Raw genomic sequence first — 21227 nt, 5'->3', positions numbered from 1 at the left:
GCCCCTCCCCCACTCGCTCTCTCTCAAAAACGAATAAACGTTAGAGAATTTAAAGAATAAAGTAAGTAATTGGATGAGTTTTGACAAGATGCATACGTTTACTTCCACCGCCCCCAGATTTCCTGCTGCTCCGTTGCAGTCTATCCCCCTCCGCCCGGACAACCACTGATCTGCTTTGGGTCCCTAAGGATTAGTTTGTCTCTTCTAGAGTTTCGCATTGGTGGAATTATATAGTATGTTGCCTTTTGCCACCGCTTCTCTTACTTTGTATCGTGCCTTCGAGATTTTAGGCATGTTTTTGCACAGACCGGTTTATTCCTTTTTGTGTTTAACCACCGAAGAGTATTCTGCTCTCCACCCTTCACGTTTGTTTATCCATTCACCCGAAATGGACACTGGGTGGTTTCCAGCTTGGGGCTAATGTATATAAAGGTGCATTTGTACATGGCTCTTTGCCTGCCCTCCACTTTCCATAGCAAATATTTTGCAATGCCCACGAAGGGTACACAAATATTTGCTGCTCCTAAAGGGAGTGGACCATCCAACAGCATTTAAGACAGGGGGCCCCATTCCCTCCATCTATGCCCAGTGTTAACCCCTTGATTGCCGGGGTCAGGGAGATCCAGGGAGTCCCCACGTCCAGCCGGGGGAGTGATAATACGGGGGGGGGGGGGCGGGGGGGGGGCTCATGGCAGTGGTCGTTTAGCAACAGGTTGACTCTATAATCTGATATTTTCATGTTTGAACCACCCTGAGGGCCACACCAGCGCATGTGATGGCTTGACTATCGGCTCTGGGAAAACCCTCTTGGCTCTGCTGAAATGGAATGAAATGAAATAGATAATGTAACTCATCTGCGCATGACTTTATTTAAGTTTACTTTAGTTACCTCTATACCCAGTGTGGGGCTCAATCTCATGACCCTGAGAGCAAGAGTCACATGCTCTTTTGATGGAGCCCGCCAGGCGCCCCCTGCACATGATTTTAAAAACAATCTCTTAGGGGCGCCTGGGTGGCTCAGTCGGTTAAGCATCTGACTCTTGATTTTCGGCTCAGGTCCTGATCTCACAGGTCATGGGTTCGAGCCCCACCTTGGTCAACACAGAGTCTGCTCGGGATTCTCTCTCTCCCTCTCTGCCCCCACCCCCCACTTGTGCTTGCATTCTCAAAATAAACTTAAAAAAAACCCCACACACCCCCCCATCTCTCTATTGTCGTAAATGTAACAAAAAAGAAATAAAACGATAATTTATAACAGGAATTTTAATACGAAAATCTGTGGGGCAGAACCGAGAACCCAAGGAGGTAGCTAGATATTTACATGGGTAATGTAGGCAGCTCCCGCCGGCTGGAAACACACGCTATTGGTGTTTGATTATCAAGAGCCATGCAGAACATGATTTTCAGAAATTGTTGACAATCCTTGGCCGGATTTTGAACAAAACACCATACAAACTTGCCTCATTTAGGACGTATTAAAACCTTACAAAAAGGACTTTGTGTTTGCATGAATAGAGAGTTCGGTTCTGGGCTCAGATAATTTTTTTAATTAAATTTTAATGTTTATTTTTGAGAGAGAGAGAGAGACAAGAGTGGGAGTGGGGTACGGGCAGAGAGAGAGGGAGACACAGAGTCTGAAGCAGTCTCCAGGCTCTGAGCTGTCAGCACAGAGCCCGACGCGGGGCTCGAACTCACAGACCACGAGATCATGACCTGAGCCTAAGTTGGATGCTTAACCGACTGAGCCACCCAGCCGCCCCTTTCGATTTCTAAACTTTATTTACTTTTTATTTATTTAAGTAATCCCTGCACCCGAGGTGGGGCTTGAACTCACGATCCAGAGATCAAGAGTCACATGCTCTTCTGCCTGAGCCAGCCGGACCACCCTGGGCTCCGACGATTCTTAACCAGGGTTTTCTGAGTGAGGCTAAAATTTGGTTAGTAGACATTGGTATGAATGTGCTGGTTTTTACAATACCGAAACATCTCTGTTCTAGCTACAAGAGAAAGCACTAAACTCAGTAATACACATCCTCATATAAACTCATTAATTCAAGTTAATTGCTGCAGCAGGTTTTCTGCCATATTATTACTTAATCGATAACAAAGACAGCGAATGCACAAAGCTGTCACACAGTATTAGAGAGGCTACAAAAGATTTTAGTGTAATTGCTGATAGTTCAAGAACAGTGAGGAGAGGAGAAAACACCAAAACGCCGTGGATAATGCCAAGAGAAATGATCTATTGAGACCCCAAGTCACCTGATGAAACTGAGCTCAGTGGGAAGTTGCCAGAAGCACTTGGATGTGGTTCCCTTATCAAATCACAGCTAAGGCAGGGTTACTTTATATATATTTTATATAATAAATAAATAAATAAGCGATATATATATTCATAAATATATACGAATATATATATGTATATATAGCTGTGTCAAGAAATCACACCAACAATTTCTAAATAAGTGTCTAAATAAAACAAAATCATTGCAACGATTAAGAACGATGTGAGCTTCAGCTTATGTTCCTGGCAAACAATTTAAAGAAATATGTATACAGAGAGGGATCGTTTCCATTCTTTAGAGAATCAAAAAGAAATATTTAAATAGACGGATGCATATATTAACTGATATATTAATTTATATTACTGTACCTGTTACAAAAGGTTTTGGACATCACACATCCTTCACGAATGCCCTGTGGGGCATTTCAAAACCGCACGTGACGAGGGACGATGTTTTATTAGGTGGAGACGCCCTGCATATTATGGGACGTCTCCATCCCTGGGCCGTGGCTCTGGAGAGCCAAGAGCACCCCGTGATCACCCCAAATCATCCCCGTATGTTTCTCAAACGCTCCACGGAAACCCAACAGTCTCGGGGCCATTTGCGGGTTCAGTGGCTAAAAACAGAGGCTGTGTTCTAAGAAGTCAGGCTTTGGACATCTGAGTCTCAGGAGACTGGGACAAATTTGCATGCGTCTTCCCTCTTGCTGGCCTGTGAGGTCTCCTCCTCCAAGGGCTTCATGTGTCTGCAATGACACCGATCCCCCACACCCGACCTATAGGTTCAGGGAGGCCGTGACTTGCCTAAGATGACCAGGAAAATAAGTGGCCAAGCCAGGAGCCAACCCCAGCCTTGATTCCTGACCCCTTTACCACTCAAGTGCCACCCAGCACCCAGTCACCTCCATTTCTTAGGTGCAAAGCAGAGTTTCGGAGACGCAGAGCGGTACCACCGAGAGGGGCATAGTGTCCAACTTCTGTGTGGGCTCCAGACTGACTGCCTGGGTTCAAGTCCCTGCTCGGTCACTTCCCAAGCTGTCTGACCTTGGGCAAATGGCTTTACCATTCTAGCCTCAGTTTGCTCCCCTGTAAAATGGAAATAATAGCAGCTCTCACCTCAGGACCTGGGGGTGAGACATAAATCAGTGAATCTGTGTGAAATACTGAGAAGGATGCCTGGCACACGGTATGTGCTGAGTAACGTGAGTTATGACGACTGTTTATCCGGCCTTGCAGTGGGCTAACAGGTGCAGAGAGCTGAAATAATGAGGTAACACCGTTAACATGGAGTGGGGCCGGCATCCAGGACCCGGTTCTTAACCATAGCTGCAGCTCAGGGCTCTGAGCCTGTTCCCTCCTCCGGAAGAGGAGGTCAAGGGCAGCAAGCACCTCCCGGGGCTCTCGAAGGGCGATAGTTATCCGGTCCTGCAAGACACAGGGGATTAGAGAGGCCTGAGACTCAAGAGTCAGGAAAGCAACAGAACAACGGAGGGGACAGGCTTACCGGCGCCTTGGCCCCACAGCAGGACAACGGCGCCCCCTGCTGGCGGAAGCAGCCCCAGCAACCAAGTGCCCCACGGACTGTGAGCTGGACAGAGGGCGCTCATTGAATCCCGGAAGAAACTGAGGCACAGAGAAGCTGGGACAGTCGCCCAGGCCCACCTAAGTCGCAAGTGGTAGAGCTGGGGTTTTGGTCGCGGCAGTCCAGCCCAGAACCCACACGCTTTCCTCTTTACAAAAAGTGTCCGTGCTCTGAATAAAGCCCACGCTCTCGGAAATCTTGGGCAGCGTAGGTCTTCGACGTCCGGGCCTGTGCTGGGCCTTGCAGGGCAGCTGGGCATCCCCGGCCCGCCCACCAAACGCCAGCGGCGCCGAAGCGAAGGCCAGCTCCCCGCGCATGAGCGTTCTTCTCCCGACCCCAGGAGCGGCCGCTGGAGCCTCAGCCGCTTCCCGCCAAACTCAGGAGTGACGGGTTGGGGTACTCGGGGTTCTCGATGACCCCGGGGCCGAACTTGAGCTCCAGGAAGCGACGGTAGTTGTTAGGCGCCTGCGCCACGAAGCCAGCGAAGGGCAGGGGCACGAGAGGCTGCAGGAAGTGTTCGGGGAACTCGACATCCTGCCGGTGGTCCAGCCACGTGTCCTTGGTCATGACCCCGTTGCGGGGGTAGAAAGGCCACAGGTCCACGTGCAGATGGTTGCTCTCGCTGTACTGCACGCGGAAGAAGTCGCCCTCTACGGCCTTCTCCCACACGAAGCCGCGCTCGTCCACCACCGAGCCCGCCTCGGCGCCGCGCAGCTGCTCGCAGTTGCCCACGTCCTCCAGGTAGATGCCCAGGTCCACGTCGTAGTCCCACGGGATGATGTCCCCGTGGCGGGCGGCCCCCAGCAGCGAGCCGCCCTCCAGCCAGTAGCGCACGCCCGCCGCCTCCAGCACGCCCACCACGTAGCGGGCGGTCTCGCGCAGCGCGCGCAGGCAGCACGGCGGCGTCCAGCGCTGCTCGTACAGGTAGGCCGGCGTGTCGCCCACCACCGTCCCGAAGCAGCGCGGCGTCTCCTTGCTGCAGCCGAACCACTCGAGCCGCCCGCCCTCCCCGCTCACCAGGCGGATGCCCAGCGCGCGCAGCAGCGCCGCCCGCCGCGCGCGCCCCTCGCGCTCCGCCTTCCAGCGCGCGTGGGCCGTGGCCAGCGGGGGCAGGCGCGCCGCGCCGAACGGCAGGTCCAGCAGCCGCACGGCCCAGCCGCGGAGGGCCGTCTGCAGGAAGAGGCCGGTGCCCACCGGCCGGGCCAGGGGCGCCGACAGGTTGAAGAGGTCGCGGGCGCGCAGGAGCACCACGGCGTCCCCGTCCAGGGCGTCGCAGCGGGGCGCGGACGGGGCGGGGCCGTAGCGGGCGGTCCACTCGCGCAGGCTGACGTTCAGGGCCAGGCAGCGGGCGGGGTTGGCGGAGGCGACCGGGGCGGCCACCAGGCGTGCACCTCCGGCCCGGAGCACCTCCACCATGTGCTCCAGCTGGCCCGGTACCTCGGCCCTAGCCCCGTCGGGCACCAGGGCCACGAATTCGGTGGCTACATAGGTCTCGGGGCGCGAGGCGGCGGCGGGCCGGTCCAGGGCGGGCTGGAGTAGCGCCAGACGAACGTTGGGAACCCGGGGCAGGGCCAGGGGTGGGTAGGGGAGCGTGTCGGCGGCCACCACCACCGGCTGGGCTGCGTCCTGTTGCAGGAAGGAGTCCACCAGCTCTGGCACCGCGTTGTCGAAGGCCTCGAACTCGCGCACCAGGACGGTGACGCGGGGGCCGGCGGCAGCTCCACGGCGGGGACCCCGGGCCGGGGAGTTCCTGGGCTGGTGCTGTAGCCACGAGACATAGAAGAGGACCAGGAGGTTGAGCGTGATGGCGGCTGCCAGGACAGCCTGGCAGCGGGTGAGCCGCATGGGGCCAAAGTCGGGCCCTAGCTGGGCCTCCAGGGCATCCTGGGGAGGAAGAATGAAAGGGGAGGCTGGAGCTGGTTGTCAGAAACCTCCTACCAGACCTCCTTAATCCTCAGCATTGCCCTTCCCTCCCAGCCCTTTCTCTATGTAGTGTCAGCTCTGACTTGCCCTCCTCCAGGAAGCCCTCTCTGACTTCCCATCCACCCCGCTCTGGGCTCCTTCAGCTCCTTGGGTTCTCCGACCCTAGTCCACCACTCTACGTCATTACTGCGTGGGGGCAGGTCTGCATCCTCCCACTGGATTGTGAGACCCATGAGGGCCGGCCCTGAGCTGGTCTCGATCACTGCTGGGTCCCACGTTCCACCCAGCACAGGACCTGGTGCGTAGCAAGTTTTTATCAAGTGATTCACCTTCCCTTCTCCTTGTTCAATCCCACCTATTCCTTATCCTTTTCTTTGTCGACTTCTCATTCTGTTTTGGGTTCGATTAGAAATGCCCAACTCCATCCCCCGAGCCCAGGCTGCACCTTCTGCTCCACCGTTCCCTCCTCCAGGGAGCCCTTCCTGATCTCTCTCTCCTGTCCCTCTCACACCCTGTCCGGGCTGCAGGGGGAGGCTGCAGCACGGGCACCGAGCCCCTCCCACACAGTCCCCTTCTCACTTCCTCAACTTCTGTGCCATCTGGTCATCTGATGGTCGGCCAGATTGGTTTGGTTTTGCAAGAAAAGCTAGAAATGTTTTCTTAAATCAGAATTATCCCGATTTTTAATACTCCCTACTCATTAAATTAAACAACCACCACGGACTGGATCACACTCCTAGAAACATAGGGGCGCCTGCCTGGCTCAGTCCATTAAGCATCAGACTCTTGATTTTGGCTCAGGTCATGATCTCACGATTCATGGGCTCGAGCCCCACCTCCGGCTCTGTGCTGTCAGCACAGAGCCTGCTTGGGGTTCTGTCTCTTCTCTCTCTGCCCCTCCTCCGTGCTCGCTCGCTCTCAAAATAAATAAACTTAACAAACAAACAAATTCCTAGAGCCAGAAAGTAGAAAGGTGGTTGCCAGGGGCTGTGAGGAGGGTGAAATGGAGTTGTTCAATGGGTATAGATTTCCAGTTTTGCAAGATTGAGAAAGTTCTGGAAACTGCACAATAATGTCGAATATATACAACACTATTGAACTATGCGCTTAAGAATTGTTTAGATGAGGGGTGCCCGGGTGGCTCAGTTGGTTAAGCGTCCGACTTCGGCTCAGGTGTCGAGCTCTGTGCTGACAGCTCAGAGCCCGGAGCCTGCTTCGGATTCTGTGTCTCCCTCTTTCTCTGCCCCTCCCTTGCTCATGCTCATGCTCTGTCTCTCAAAAATAAATAAATGTAAAAAATTTGTTTAGATGATAAATTTTGCTTTGTGTATTTTATTACAACTCAAAAAAAATTTTTTTAATGTTTACTTTTGAGAGAGAGCGCGAACAGGGGAGGGGCAGAGAGAGAGGGAGACATAGAATCTGAATCAGGCTCCGGGCTCTGAGCTGTCCGCACAGAGCCCACCGTGGGGTTCCAACTCAGGAACGGTGAGATTGTGACCTGAGCCGAAGTCGGATGCTTCACCGACTGAGCCACCCAGGCGCCCCCACAACTAAAATTTTTTTCAATGTTTGTTTGTTGAGAGAGCATGAGCAGGGAAGGGACAGAGACAGACAATCCCAAGCAGGCTCTTGCTGTCAGCACAGAGCCTGACAGGGGGCTTGAACTCACGAACCATGAGATCACGACCTGAGCCGAAATCAAGAGTCAGCCACTTAACAGACGGAGTCACCCAGGTCCCCCTAGAATTTTTTTTTTTTTAAGGGGAGTGGGACAGCCCAAAAGAGGCTGGGGAGGTAGGGGACGCCCACTCTTCATTCATTGGCCGCACTCCTAAGCAACCTCCAGGTGGCGCTGTCTCCCTGTGCCCCGCACAACTTTGACGTTCTGGCTGGTCACCGGCACAGGAGTAGATACTCAGAATGTTTTTCCATGAGGGATTTCCATGGGTTTCTACTCCTCCCGGGAAGGGTGACATCAGAGATCCAGCTAATCTTCCCGCCCACCTAAATACTTCTGACCAAAGCTCCCCCTTGGGCCCGGGTCCACCCAGATCCCCCCTCAGCCTCCCCGGTCTCCCCTTTTTTTTTTTTTTTAATGTTTTTATTTATTTTTGAGAGGGAGCGAGCATGTGTGAGGCGGAGGAAGGGCAGAGAGAGGGAGACTGAGGATCTGAAGCGGGCTCTGTACTGACAGCAGAGAGCCTGATGTGGGGCTTGAACCCTCAAATGCGAGATCATGACCTGAGCTCAACTGACTGAGCCACCCAGGCACCCCTCCCTGGTCTCCTGACTAAATCCCCTCCTGGTGGCAGCCAGAGAGGTTTTCATAAAGCACAAACCTGACCTCTCCCTCCCTGGTCCGAACCTGCCATGGCTCTTCGGTAACCCGAGGAGAAAGTTTAAGTTTCTTACAACATCCCGCGAGCCCTTGGGTGACCTGTCCCTTGCTGGCCCACCGGGTCCAGCCCCGTCTCCTGCCATGTGTCAGACTCTGTGCCTAAGCCACCTTGGACTTCGCCTCAAACCGATCTTATTTCTCAGGCTTTGGACATTCTGTTCCTTCTGCTTCTCCTCCCAAACACCCCTCCTCCCCATGCCTCTTTTCTCCTGGAGAACGCCTACTTATGCTTTAGGCCTCAGCTCTGATGGCTCCTCCCCCAGGAAGCCCTCCCCGAACCCCAGGCTGGGTCAGAAGTCCTCCCTGGGCCCCCCATGCCTCAAGTTCCTGAAGCCAAACTCTGCACTATGTGGCCTGAGTCTTCCTGCCTCTTCCCTCTCTATCTCCTACCAGGAATAGGCTCCTATCTCTCTTCACCCATCCCAGGCCTGTTTCCCCTTCTCTGACTCGCCTCGGCTGACACTTAAGAACCCAAGTTGCACTTTAAGAGCAACTTTTATTTTTATGTTTATTTTTTGATAGAGAGGGGGGGGGGATCTGAAGTGTGCTCTGCACTGATGGCAGAGAACCTGATGCGGGGCTTGAACTCACAAACTCTGAGATCGTGACCTGAGCCGAAGTCGGACACTTAATTGACTGAGCCACCGAGGCGCCCTAACAACTTAAGTTTTAGAGCCTTGGAATTGCCTTCTGGATCTTAGATTGATTCTTCCTTCCTTCAGTCCTTCCCTCTGTTTGTGGAACTCCTACAACGTGCCAGGCACTGTTTGAGGCACTGGGGACACAGCAGTGGACACATGGCACACAAAGACAGCAACCCTGACCTCACATTACTGGGAGGGGGGGGGACTTTGGAACCACAGAATCTTCGGGGTCTTAAAAATCTTAGACGCTTAGAGCGTATGTACATAGAAGCACAGGAGAGACCACGGATAGTTTCGGAACCTTTTGAAGATTCTAAAAAGAGACCATCATCCTGCTCTGCCCGCATCTCCCAACAGTCTGTTCCCCACTCAGTGCCCAGAGGCATCCTGTTAAAACTCAAATTAGATCCCGTCCTGCGTCTGCTCAGACCCTTCTGTGGCCCACAACTCACTCAAGGGAAAAGCCGAGTCTTTACCGGGGCCCCCTGGGCTCTGTCTGATCCTCCACCCCCTCCCACTCTTAGCTCCAGCCGCGCTGCCCGCCGAACGCCAGCGTTCAAATACATCCGGGACACCACGGCCAAAGACCAGCTGCTCCTTCTGCCCGGAAACTCATCCCCAGGTCTCCACATGGCTCCTCCCTCCTGGCCTTCAGGCCTCTCCTCAAATGTCACCTGTCCAGTGAGCCCTCTCTTTGCCTTTTCTTTCTCAAAATGCATCTCCCTGTCACCCACATATTTCGTGCGCCCCACCCATCCCTGCGTTTTCTCCCCTCATTGTTATCACGTAGATTTCACTTATTATTTTGTTCCCTGATGTATACTCAGGGCACAGCTCCGTGCCTGACACATAGCAGGTACTTAATAAATTTGTGTGGCACCAGTGACTGAGTCTAGGTGTTCAGATGGGGAACGTGGGGCTCAGAGATAGAAACCATGGAGAACTCAGGTCTCTACTTCTCAGGCCCTGGCTATTGGAATGCTCTGTCTGGCTGACTCTAGGCCCCAAGGTGCCCAGCCGGACAGAGGACAGAAATGGGGTCCTCAGAGACCAGTGAGTATGACAGACGAGCAAGTGAAGCCACCAGAGAATAAAGAGAAAGGAATCATCCAGCCCCCTGACTAGGTTGCTCTTGGCTTCCCCAACTATGAGGGCTCAAATCTCCTTTATCGAGGCAAAGTGGATGACATGATGATTTTGAAGGTGCGAATGTTCTCTCTCTGAATCCCATCAGGATGATGCTATCAACGATTCTAGCCAGTCGTGATACGCCAGACCCCTTTCTAAGCACTTTACACATAGGAACTTGTTTGCTCTTCAAGTTCTGATCACATTTAGAGATGAGGAAAACTGCAGCACAGAGAAGTGAAGTCACTCGTTCAAGGTCACACAGCTGGGAGATGGTGGACCCAGATGTGACTCCCAAACCTGGCGAGTTTTGTCCAGGGTCTTTGTCCAGTTTATTGTTTTCAACCAATAAACTCTGCTATCCCTCTTGGGTCCACTCAAGACAGCCCAGCTCTCTGTCCACCCTCAGCGAACATTCTGCAGGTGCTTTCAAAGCTGAATATGGCATATTCCATACTTCAACCCATTAACTCTTCTGGGGACTCGGAAAGACGGAGGCAGTCATTGGGCAGGCCCTCCAGAGGTAAGCAGACAAAAACCACACTCACAACTTATAGATAGGTCAGGAGACCAGCAGGGGGTGTGGCAGAGGAAAGGGGGTCAGGGAAGGAGAGGACAGTTCAGAGGAGACTTTGTGTCTCTCCATGTCCCATCAAACAAGGGTCAGTGGATCCAGATTCCCTTCCGGCCTAGGTTCACCCGGCCTGAGCTCTGATCTGGACTGAGTCTTAGCTGCTGCATCTGCGGGGTGCGAATGTGGCAGGTGAAGAAAATGAGCGATGTGTAGGAACGGCTTTGGGGAGAAGGGCGATTTCCACCCGAGTGCTGGTGACACTGTGGGACTTCTTACCTCCTAGGCTGCTGTGGGAGCTCCCGGTGGGCGGTTCCAGACCAGCTCACATGCACTGCTGAGGGAACGAGGACCAGAAAACCCCAAATCAGCCAATTTTGCACAAGAGAGTACGGCTCCATCTTACCTACAGAAGTGGCAGCGAGAAGGTCAGAGAATCCTTTTTCTTGAAGTTCCATAAGCTCAGGCACCACCTGGAGTGTCTCAGGAGTGGGTGGGAAGGGTGTCAGTTGCCACAGCGACCTATAACCATCCCTTTCTTATGAATGTGTCCAGAGAGGTGGGGCTAGAAGTGACCAGAGCTGTTACCATGACAACGCCTTCCCTAGACACACTCCATCCTGAGACACAATCCTAAAACATCCCCTGCCTTGGTGGGCCTGGTTCCTAGGGTCCCTGGAAGGGGGGGGGGGAGAGGGGGGGAGGTCGGGCTGCTCTTGTTACCATAGTAACCAGGGCTTGACCTTGCCCGTCTCCACCTCCTGGGCCAGGCCCTGTAACCATAGCAACTAGTCCTCCGCAGAGCATCTTCTCCTCTAAATAAAAACACCTGGTTGGTTTGGGCCACAGGCCTCCCACGACGAGAAAGAGGGGGGGATCCCGTTACCATGGTAATGCCAGCTGGGCGGCTAGGGGGAGGGGCTGGGAAAGAGGTGTTCTCTCAGCAGTCAGTGTCCTTGGGGCTGGGGTCCTTGCTACCTGAGTGCTAGGTGAGGTTGCCATAGTAACCGAATGAGGGTGGGGGCAGAAGGACCACCAGGGGCTTAGGTTACCTTAGCAACCTTCCCCAAGTCCAGTGACAGGGCAGGTTTGGGACTTCATAACCACAAAGGGGGAGGCTTCCAGACCGCGGAAGGGTTACCATGACTACCGACCCCGGCCAGGAATCAGAGAGGATGGGGCCATCGCCAGAAATCACCCTTGGTGGTCGCCCTTTCTCTCTGACACTGTTTGTCCAGGAGAGTGGCATTTGGGTCTGGAGGGGGTTAGAATCTTTTTTGGGGGCGAAGGGGCAGGAAACGGCCCCTCCCAAAGTCCCGCTTTTCCTAGGGGCGACCCTAGTGCTGGGCCTAGGTCTCTTGAGTTTTCCTCGAGGTGCGCGCTTCCGTCCCGCCCCCTCCCGCCCGCGCGCGCGCGCGCGCTTTCGGGGTCGACCCGGGTGGGCGAGGCGCGCGCCGGGCCTCGTTCCCATCACCGGCCCCCCCGGCCCCCGCCAAGCGCGCGCGCGGGCGGTGCGCGCGCGGGGGGGGGGGGGGGGTTCGGCCGCGCAGGCGCGCGAGGCACAGCGGGCGCGCGGGCCGGCCCCGGGGCCTCCATGATGGAGGAGCGAGCGGCCGCCGCGGTCGCCGCCGCCGCCTCCTCCTGCCGCCCGCTCGGCTCCGGCGCGGGCCCCGGCCCGACGGGGGCGGCCCCGGCCTCTGCCGCTGCCCCGGGGCCCGGCCCGGCCGGTAAGGGAGGCGGCGGCGGAGGCAGCCCGGGGCCTTCAGCGGGGCCCGAGCCCCTGAGCCTGCCCGGGATCCTGCACTTTATCCAGCACGAGTGGGCGCGCTTCGAAGCGGAGAAGGCCCGCTGGGAGGCCGAGCGCGCCGAGCTGCAGGTGAGCGCCGCCCCGGGACCCCCGACCCCCCGCCCGGCCCGGCCCGGCCTCACCCGCCGCCGCCGCCGCCGCCATCTTGGAGCAATGGCCGCCGGGACGGCCGGGGGGGCGGGAGGGGACCGCGACCGGCCCGGAGACCGAGAGAGGGGCCGTCCGAGGGGGCTCCTGAGGCACCCGGCGGCTCGAGGCGGGAGGGGGCGGGAGAGCCCGACCGGGGCCGGCCGAGAGGAGGCGCGCAGGGCATCGGACCCGACTGCGAGCGGGAGTGGGAGCGAGCGGACCGGCAGACGGGTTCCCGGCAGAGGGGCCTCGGGCCCCGAGGGGAGCCCAGGAGAACTCAGCGGAGGGTGGTGGGAGGAGTTGGGGGGGGGGTCTTGTTGGGAGTGAGCGGAAGCCGGAAGGGTGCCCCGGGGTTCCCACCTCCGTCCTCGACCAGGTGAGGGTTGGAGGTGGAGCCTGATGGGGTTTAGAGGGGAGAGAGCGGAGGTCGGGGGGGGGACGTGGGAGCCGCCGAGGGCCAGAGTGGAACGAGCCGGGGACCGGCCTGCGTAGGAAGAGGAAGTCAGGGAGCCTGGGACGGGGTGTGTTTCGGCTTGTTTGGACGGTGGAGGCGAAACGAAAAGACGGCTGTATGAGGACTCGGGATGAGAGGAGAGCCTCGAGGGGTCCAGGAGGAAGATGTGTGCCCTTCCCTTTCAGGAGGGAACTTTGGGGAGGCCTGGCCTGTGTGGCTGAACAGTGCAGGGAGGCGTCCCCGGGGACAGAAGCATGGACAGGGCCAGGACTTGCCCTAGGAGCCTGTATGGAAGGGCTGCGGAGCGGAAACTCTAGTTTTGGGAGTGAGTGGGTGTGGGGGAGGGGGCGGGAGGAGGGGGGATTTGAGACGGGAGGTGTGTGCAGATGTCAGGTGGAGAACCCTGGACTGGAGTGCGCTGGCGTTCAACGTGGAGATAAGGGGACCTGGGATGGGGACAGGGAGGAGGAATCCAGGGGCACCTGGAAGATGGCAGGGGGAGCATTTTGCAGAGCAGGTAGACAGCATAGAAGAAGCCTCTCAGAAGGACCCCGGGAGGAGATATGTTTGTGGAAGTTTCCGGGAGAGGACCCCATGGTTTGTGGAGTAGTTTGGGAGAGGAGTGTGCCCAGGGATGATGTTTGGGAGAGCTTGAGGAATTGGCCTGGGTTACGTGACCTTGAGAAGTGCGGGTCCGCTTGCTGAGCGCTCCGCAGAGCAGAGCTGGGGCGGCAGAGTTGTGAGGATATGAAGGGATCCGGGGATGGGCAGCAAGGATTCTGAGGGTTCCTGGGCTGGGGTATAATTAGCAGGAGCTGGTACCAATTCTAGCAGCCCATCTCTCTCCTTCCGGCTCACTGTTTTCCTGTCCAGTTGATGTGGGGACCCAAATAACTGATTAGAATTTTGTCCAGAGGAAGAATAAAGAGAGCGTTCCGCAGTTCTCCCACCCCTAGGGAGGGATCTCAGCTGTGTGGTAGCTGGGGCTCGGCACTGAGGTGGGAGAGGAGTCCTTATGTAAGCACCCCTCACTTTTGTGTTCGATTCGCAGTTTCCGGAGCTCTTCCCCAGCGTACATCTCTCATCAGCTCTCAATACCCCATTATGTAGACAGGGCCAGTGTCATTGCCCTCATTCAGCTTGTTGCTGAAACTGATGCCAGCCGCTGTTCAGTGCGCACATAGGAGGTGCCAGGCCTGTATGAAGCACTTTAGCTAGAGACATGGTATCGTTTAATCCTTGCAGCATTCAGCAAGGGTAAGTAATAGCATTCCCCCCCCCCCCCCCCTGCTACTTGAGAAAAGAATCCCAAAAGGAAAGGGAGGCTCTAGGACAGTCAGTGATTGATCTAGGATCACAGCCTGTGGGTAGAAGGGCTGGTCTATGGGCTTTTAAAAGCACATGCTCTATACCTCTCTGCTGTCCAGTACAGATGAGGAAACTGTTCCCGGGAAGCCCAGTGGCCTCCTCAGGATCATCCAAACAGTCATAGGCAGACCTGGGATTGCATTTTGGTCTCTGGGACCGCATGCCGGTGCACCCTACAGCACCCACCCTACCACTGTCCCGTATTTGTGATGAACGAGAGAAGAGTTACGTTTATTCCCTCCCTCAGTGGCTCTTGGCAGGAACTCACGAACAGGACCCAGTGAGGCTCTCCCAGGTCTAGGCTGCGGCGTTAACTTACTTTGTATTTTTGTTTGCTGGTCGTTCCGTCCCGTTAATAAAAGCGCACGGATCTCAGGAGTGTTTGCGTGTGTGTATATGCACGTATATGAGTGTGTACTTACGAGTGAGAGGGGAAAGTCCCCCTCTTGTCCCTTCCCTGCTCTCCCCTGAAACTGTTATTGCTGTAAAAGTAGTTCAGCTCTGCCCTGTGTGATATGCAAGGTCTATTATACGTATCATTTTGTGACTTTTTTCACAGTCTCTGTGTCTTGATGTTCCTTTCCTATCAGCACAGAGAGCTCTCTTGTTACTTTTGATAACTACATTGGGCTGGATGTTTGCACCATTCCTCCTTTAGATGACCTTGTGGACAGATTTTAGCCTGTTTCCAGTTTTTCCTTCAGAAATGGTGGTGGTGACTGTCTTTGCAGGGCAGGTGGATGGGATGATAGCATAGATACGCTTATGAGACGGTGATGGGTTCTGCCAGGTTACCCCGCAGTCACACCCCCAATAGCAGCACCTTTTTTTGCATACCTGTGCCCGGACTACTTACCGCTTGCTTACAGAAGTGTGACTTCTCTCTCCCGTGAGGTCCTTTAAGGCCTGTGCTGTGTCAGACTTTTGCGAGGAGCCCTGAATGCCTTTTCTCCAAATAGCTGAGCTACAGCTGCTCCTGGCACAGGACCTGCTGAGCATCAGTGTGCGCTAGACGAGGCAGCCCCTCGTGTGGTCCTGCCAGGAGGTACCCAAGGATTGGAGCAGGGAGGTGGCACGGATGTGGTCTGACGATACGCAGGACTTTGTCAGGTGGGGGATTCTGAGAGGCAGGCAGCGCGGTTCCTGCCCTTCAGAAACTTCCAGGCTAACAGAGGAGGCGGGTGTGCACAGGAGGCTGCAGAGAACCGTGTACACGTTCACACGCAAGCTGGGTACTTGATGGGGTGCCTCTGCTTGAAGCACAGTGATCGTTTCGAGAAAGCATAAAATATTTTAATGAAAACGTAAGTTGAAGTCGCAAATATTTGTGTTTTGTAGATAATGTGTGTTGCGAATTTAGGGTAAATCGACTCAGGGTCAAGTAAGCATGAGAGATCACATACAAACGCTATCACTTATCGACCCATGGCACCTCTGGGGAGGGGAGCTGCTTGAGGACAGGAGGAACCTCTCAGGGGACTCTCAGCTGGATGCCCACTTAGGAGCAGCGAGGGGGAGTAGTGGTGAGTGTGGCAGCAGGGAAGGTGTGGAACTGGCCGCTCCCCACTTCCAGCCTCACTAGGGGCTCCGACGCATGGGGGAGGGCGTCCTCTCTGCGAGGAGCCCGTGCAGCTTGGGAAGGAGGAGTGCAGGAGACACAGGGCTAGGTGGGTCCAGAAGGGGAGCACACAGGACTGGGGGCTGGGACAGGAAGCCCAGCACCAGCTCCTGGGAGGATTGAGATGCTGAGGCTCCCGGGAAGCCTTTTCCGCGCTGCCTGGCTGGAAAGGGGGAGCAGCCGCAGGAGAGGTGGCAGCTGAGTTTGGGCACGGATCTGGGGTGGGGGAGGGGGTGTTCTAACAGTCGGGCCAGAGGGAGTGGCAGTGGGTGGATGTGGTGGGTAGAGAAACTTCCAGATCCTGGGCTTACTTGCCAGCCTACCACGGCACTCAGGTCAGACAGACAGCACGGGCTGCCGGCATTTTCAGAGGTAGGAGGGACTGGCCCCTGACACTTCCCCTTTCCATGGGATTCTGTTGAGTTGGTTCGGGGCTTCAACCACATGTTTGTGGTTCTCTCTCTCCTCCCTTTGCCAGAGGAACTGGGGAAGGGACAGCGGAGCAGAGTGGGCTGAGCCAGGTTCTTGCACCATAATTAGGAGAAGGGAGATGGGGACTTGACGTGGTGGTAACAAGGAGATACAGGGGCCAGGCTGAGCATGTGTGAGGGTCTGGCACGTTCTTGACTTCCCTTTCTCCCCCCACAGACTGAGGTCACCTGTGTCATCAGTCCTGCCTCCTTAGCACCTCAGATCCAGTAACCCAGCACCCCCATCTAGTCTGAGCCACTGTCATTTCTCCCTGGCGTTTCTGGGACTGCCTCCTGTGACTGGCCTTCAGTTGTATGGGCATGCCCCTCCCCCCAGGCCATCAGTTCTCCATAGTATAGCTGGAATTATCTTTGTAACATGCACTGATCCCATCTCTCCCTTGTTTGAAACCTTTCCATGGCTTCCCCTGTGCTCTTAGGACAACCTTCGAACCCTAGTTTGGTCTGCGGTCCTTTTTCGGGCCTACAAGCCTCTCTGCCTTTCTTCGTGAACCCTGTAGCACATTCTGATGTGGCCACACTGGCCTCAATTTATGACCCCACCGGCGGAATACGAGTGTGCCTGTCTCCCCGGTTCTTGGCCAGTCCAGGCATTACTTAGCATGTACGTGCTCAGTTCTCAGCTAACCTGAGGGAGAGACCTGGTCCCTAGAGCAGGACAGAGGTGACAGTTGGCTTGTGGGCACAGATCTTGTCTCTACCGTCTTCCAGCAGCCACTCTACTCCCCTGGCTGGCTTCTGACAGCCTTCGGATCTTGGGTGAACTGTGCATCTTGACTCCAGAAACGGGTTGGGCGTCCCTTGTCCCATAACACCCTTTGCTTCCTCACCGTGGCCGTAGTCAAATCGTGTGTTGGTTGTCGATGCTCCTGCCTGTCTCCTGTGCTGCACTGAGAGCTCTGTGGGGCCAGGAACCACTCAGACGAATGCCTCATGCAGGACCTGGCTGTCACAGGTGCTGGATGTTGGAATGAATGGAGGCTCTCAGCAGGCTGTACTGGCCCTGGGAACCAGAACACTCGCTGTGGAAGCCACAGAGGGTAGGGAGGACGGTGAGGAGGTAACTCAGAGCTTGTGTTTGGCGATCGACCTTTTCTTCTCCACCTCTCTCCCCCACCTTCTAAAATAGACGGGACAGGGTAGACTTGGGTGACTGAAAAGATACACAAAGGACAGACATTTCAGACTTCCAAGATGGTGATCACACGAGAGTCCGCCTGTCTAGCCTTAGATATTTACGTACGTGTGTGTTGATTTAACGTTTGTTTATTTTTGAGAGAGACAGAGTGTGAGCAGGAGAGGGGTGGAGAGAGGGAGACACAGATTCTGAAGCAGGCTCTGGGCTCTGAGCTGTCAACACAGAGCCTGATGTGGGGCCCAAACCCATGAACCGTGAGATCATGACCTGAGCCGGAGTTGGATGCTCAATAGACTGAGCCACCCAGGCGCCCCTGTGTTAATTTAAAACGTAGAGCGAAAACAGTGTTCACAAGGGCAGGGTGGGGAGTCCCATTCCTTCAATGGATGGAGGATTTTTTCCCCCCCATAGTGTACCTGGTGACATATGGCGATCTGTTTGTTATTTGTCCCCTCCCCTCTGTAACACACGTCTCATCTTGTTTAGTGCTGTTCTCTGTCTGTAGCTGTATCTGATACTTAGTTGGAGCTCAGTAAGTGTTGGTGTCAGCGGGTGAACACGTGAAACCTTTGTTTTATGTCAATGCTCATATATGCTTTTTTATTCTCTCAAAAAGAAGCCTATGTTGCACTTACAGCTGTAGGCTAGCTACATCCCTGGAAGTGGACCTGTCAGGACAAAGGGAGTGTGCGTTTGACATTTTTATAAACATGGCCAAATTGCCCTCCAGGAAGGGTGCGTCGATTTATGACCCCACCAGCAGAATATGAGCGTGCCTGTTTCCCTGGTTCTCAGCCAGTGCCAGGCATTACTTAGCACCTGCTCAGTTCTCAGCTAACCTGAGGGAAAGACCTGGTCCCTGGAGCACGACAGAGGCGATAGTTGGCTTGTGGGCACGGGCTGTGCTGCACTGCCAAGTGCACAGGGCAGATAGGTCATGGCCCTTGGAGCCCCAAGGAGAGGGAGAGCCGTGGGGGGCGGGCATCCGAGAGGCTACTGAAACAGTCGTGGAGCAGGGCTTTGAGAATGGTCATGGCCTGGAAGAGGGATCTGTGGCCAGACCCGGGGCTTCTGGTGGAGTCACTGAAGTCCTCCAGCAAGCACGTGGTGTTTGGGGAACGGCTGCGAAGACGACGCAGCCGCCTGTGGGGCAGGAGGCCTGTAAGCCACAGACCTCTCGCTCAATGGGGCTTGGGTCTCAGAGGGCTCTTCACTCCCTTAAGGAGCTGGGCCCATTTCAGCGTTGCGGAAGAACGGACAGGGAGAATAAAAATAATAGGTAGGAGCTGGCATTTATTAGCCCTTCTTCTGTGCTAGGCCTCGGACTGAGAAGAACTTAACACATGAGGGGCAGGCACTCTCGTGAGCCCCATTTTCTAGAAGGGGAAATGGAGGCTCAGAGAAGGCCGGTGACCTGCCTAAGATCATGCAGCAAGTAAGTGGCCGAGCCCGGCCTGGAGCTCAGGCTGTCCCAGCCTGTCACAGTGGAGCACTTGGGGAGAAGCCAGGGTTGAGCCCTGCTCTCAGGGCTTTGGCACAGGACTTCTGGAACATGGTCAGGGGCCAGGATCCTGCCTCGAAGGCCGTTGGCCCAGTGTCTCCAAAAGACCTGTTGACAGACCAGAGCAGACTGGGGTAGCCCATGCCAGCAGACGGTGTGAAGTGGTTGGCAGGGGCCCTGGGTCATGTCTGTGGCATGTCTCGCTCACCCTGGGCAGACTCCGGTGGGACGCGTGGTCCCCACGGTGGGGGTTGGGTGGTAAAGCTTTTGCATTGGAGCGGGAGCTGAGCTGAGCCACCCACTCTTGTCCCTAAGCTCCAGAAGTAGCTTCCTACGCCTCCCAGAGACAGATGCTCTGGTAGAAATAGTGAGACGCCACCTCCACCAGCACTGTAGGGGACAGCACCTGCCTTAGGGTGGGGGAGAAGGAGCCCAGGGCTCCTCATGCCTACGTCCCCCGCCTTCGTCCCTGGTCCGGCTTCTCCCCAAAAGCCAGGGGCCACGTTAGGCCCGAGCTGGCCCCAGTTTAATTGCAAGGGTTAAAGACTCCTCCTCAGCTCTTTCACGGTGGGTCACATGGCAGGGGACTCTGGAAACAGATCCAGCATGCCCTGTCGCTGCTCCATTGAACCCTGGCTCGGGGCCTTCACGCCTGAGGAAGTGGCTGCTGCATGTCATTGTGGGGGTAGGGGCTGGCGCTGACTGTCCCTGCGTGAGCGAGGGACACACATCAGTGAGCCTGAGCCCTGCTGCCTTCCCGTTCCCTCCTATCCCTCCAGGCTCAGGTAGCCTTCCTCCAGGGAGAAAGGAAAGGGCAAGAGAACCTCAAGACAGACCTGGTGCGACGGATCAAGATGTTGGAGTATGCCCTGAAGCAGGAAAGGTGAGCCCTGCTGCCCTGGAATCCTGCCTTCTGAAGTCAGGCCCGGATGGAGGCTCAGGAGGCCGGCCACATGCCTTCCGGCTGAGGGAGGTTTGGAGCCTGGCATTCTCTTCCCCGTCGCCCACCGCCGTGTGGTTCCAGTGGGGGGGGCAGAAGAGGGCGCCGTAGGTGGAGTTCAGGATAACGGCTGCTAACAGTTTTCATAGTGGCGGCGGCCCCTGCCGAATGCTCACCCCCTCGTTCCCCTTCCTCCCGCCTCATGGGTCCAGGTGAGGCTTCCAGAGGGTGAGGACTTCTTCGGGGTCTCCTGGAGCCGGGGTAGCTCCCCAGTCTGCCTGACTCCAAAGAGTGGGTCCCTCTCAACGCCACGTGTGGTGCCTCTCCCACCAGCGCTGCTTCCTGAAGGCCGGGGTGGGGGCGGTAGGAGAGTGGGCTGGGGGGGCCCTGGAATCTGGGGCGCCTGAGGTGAGTGCTGGCCCAGTCCGCTCTTCTGCATCTGTCCTCCAGTAATCATTTTGCTCTTTTAGGGCCAAGTATCACAAGTTGAAGTTCGGGACAGACCTGAACCAGGGGGAGAAGAAGCCAGAACTGGCAGAACAAGGTACCCACCGTCAGATCCACCCTACTTGGCACCCCCCCCCCCCCCCCCCCGTTCCCAACAACCCTGAACGTGACGTCGTGGCTCAGAGTGGGGTCGCCTCTTTCTTACTTCGCTCCACAGGAAGCAGACTTGGCCGAGTGGGGGGGCTGGGGAGGGCTTGAACCTCACTCTCAGCGCCCCTCTTCGTGGGCTGCTCTGCAGGGCCCCAGAGTGGGGAGGGTGGTGGATAGCGAGGTGGAGAGTGAGGAAGGCCTGTCCTGCCTGCCGTCCCTCCGTGAAACCGACAGACAGCGTCCCTAATGTTCTAAGCTCCCTGGAAGAGGGCTCTGTTCACCAACAGGTAAGGAGGGCAGGTGTGCCAGGTAGAGGGACGCGTGTACAGAAGCACGACGATGTGGAGGAGGGTATGTTAGGGGACAGGGAGTTACTGGGTGAGACTGGAACAAGTGGTGTGGGGGTAGTGGAGGCGACCAGCTGGGCGGCCCAGCAAGGCCTCCAGTGCCGCGTGAACAGCGATGCTGTTATTTATGTCAGACCCCTCCTACCAGGACAGGAGCTCCACAGGGCAGGGGTCTTGGTCACTGATGTCACCCAGGTGCCCAGTCAGGAGCCTGGTTGATGCCGAGTGAGTAGTTAATAAAATAAACAGACGGTCTCATTTAATCCTCATAAGGATCCCGAGAGGTAGGTGCTACCGTTATTAA

The 21227-nt window shown here is 56.0% G+C and overlaps 2 protein-coding genes across 9 annotated transcripts in view; one reads left to right on the top strand and one right to left on the bottom strand.

The window, feature by feature from the left end:
- Nucleotides 1-2614: 2614 nt before the first annotated feature.
- FKRP (fukutin related protein) lies at nucleotides 2615-12783 on the bottom strand. 4 transcript variants are annotated; one of them, XR_007147323.1, is made up of 3 exons: nucleotides 10813-12027; nucleotides 3789-5750; nucleotides 2615-3709 (listed from the first exon to the last, which is right to left on the bottom strand). XR_007147323.1 is itself a non-coding variant. In XM_047835214.1 (3 exons), the coding sequence occupies exon 3, from the start codon at nucleotides 5709-5711 to the stop codon at nucleotides 4224-4226; it is 1488 nt and encodes a 495-aa protein (XP_047691170.1). In that variant the 5' UTR covers nucleotides 5712-5750; nucleotides 10813-10939; nucleotides 12463-12783; the 3' UTR covers nucleotides 2615-4223. The 4 variants fall into 4 exon arrangements, 3 of the variants coding, with proteins under 3 accessions (XP_047691170.1, XP_047691171.1, XP_047691172.1); XM_047835214.1 differs by adding an exon at nucleotides 12463-12783 and having other exon boundaries at nucleotides 2615-5750; nucleotides 10813-10939; XM_047835215.1 differs by adding an exon at nucleotides 12463-12481 and having other exon boundaries at nucleotides 2615-5750; nucleotides 10813-10870.
- STRN4 (striatin 4) overlaps nucleotides 12113-21227 on the top strand; it is a 26483-nt gene continuing 17368 nt past the window's right edge. For 4 of the 5 annotated variants that reach the window (XM_047835211.1, XM_047835209.1, XM_047835210.1 and 1 more), the window contains exons 1-3: nucleotides 12113-12409; nucleotides 19819-19922; nucleotides 20450-20523. In XM_047835211.1, the coding sequence (XP_047691167.1) occupies nucleotides 12128-12409; nucleotides 19819-19922; nucleotides 20450-20523 (460 nt within the window). In that variant the 5' untranslated portion in view covers nucleotides 12113-12127. Of the gene's footprint in view, nucleotides 12410-18855; nucleotides 18974-19818; nucleotides 19923-20449; nucleotides 20524-21227 lie in introns of all 5 variants that reach the window. The other variant, XM_047835212.1, reaches the window with a different exon arrangement.

This window comes from Prionailurus viverrinus, chromosome E2 (genome assembly GCF_022837055.1).
Source record: "Prionailurus viverrinus isolate Anna chromosome E2, UM_Priviv_1.0, whole genome shotgun sequence".
NCBI classification, from domain to species: Eukaryota; Metazoa; Chordata; class Mammalia; order Carnivora; family Felidae; genus Prionailurus; species Prionailurus viverrinus.
Note: the sequence above shows the minus strand (reverse complement) of the source record. Positions and strands in the feature narration are given on the sequence as shown.

Coding starts and splice junctions, on each gene's coding strand:
- FKRP (XM_047835214.1), bottom strand. CDS start 5,711: ATGCGGCTCACCCGCTGCCAGGCTGTCCTGGCAGCCGCCATCACGCTC.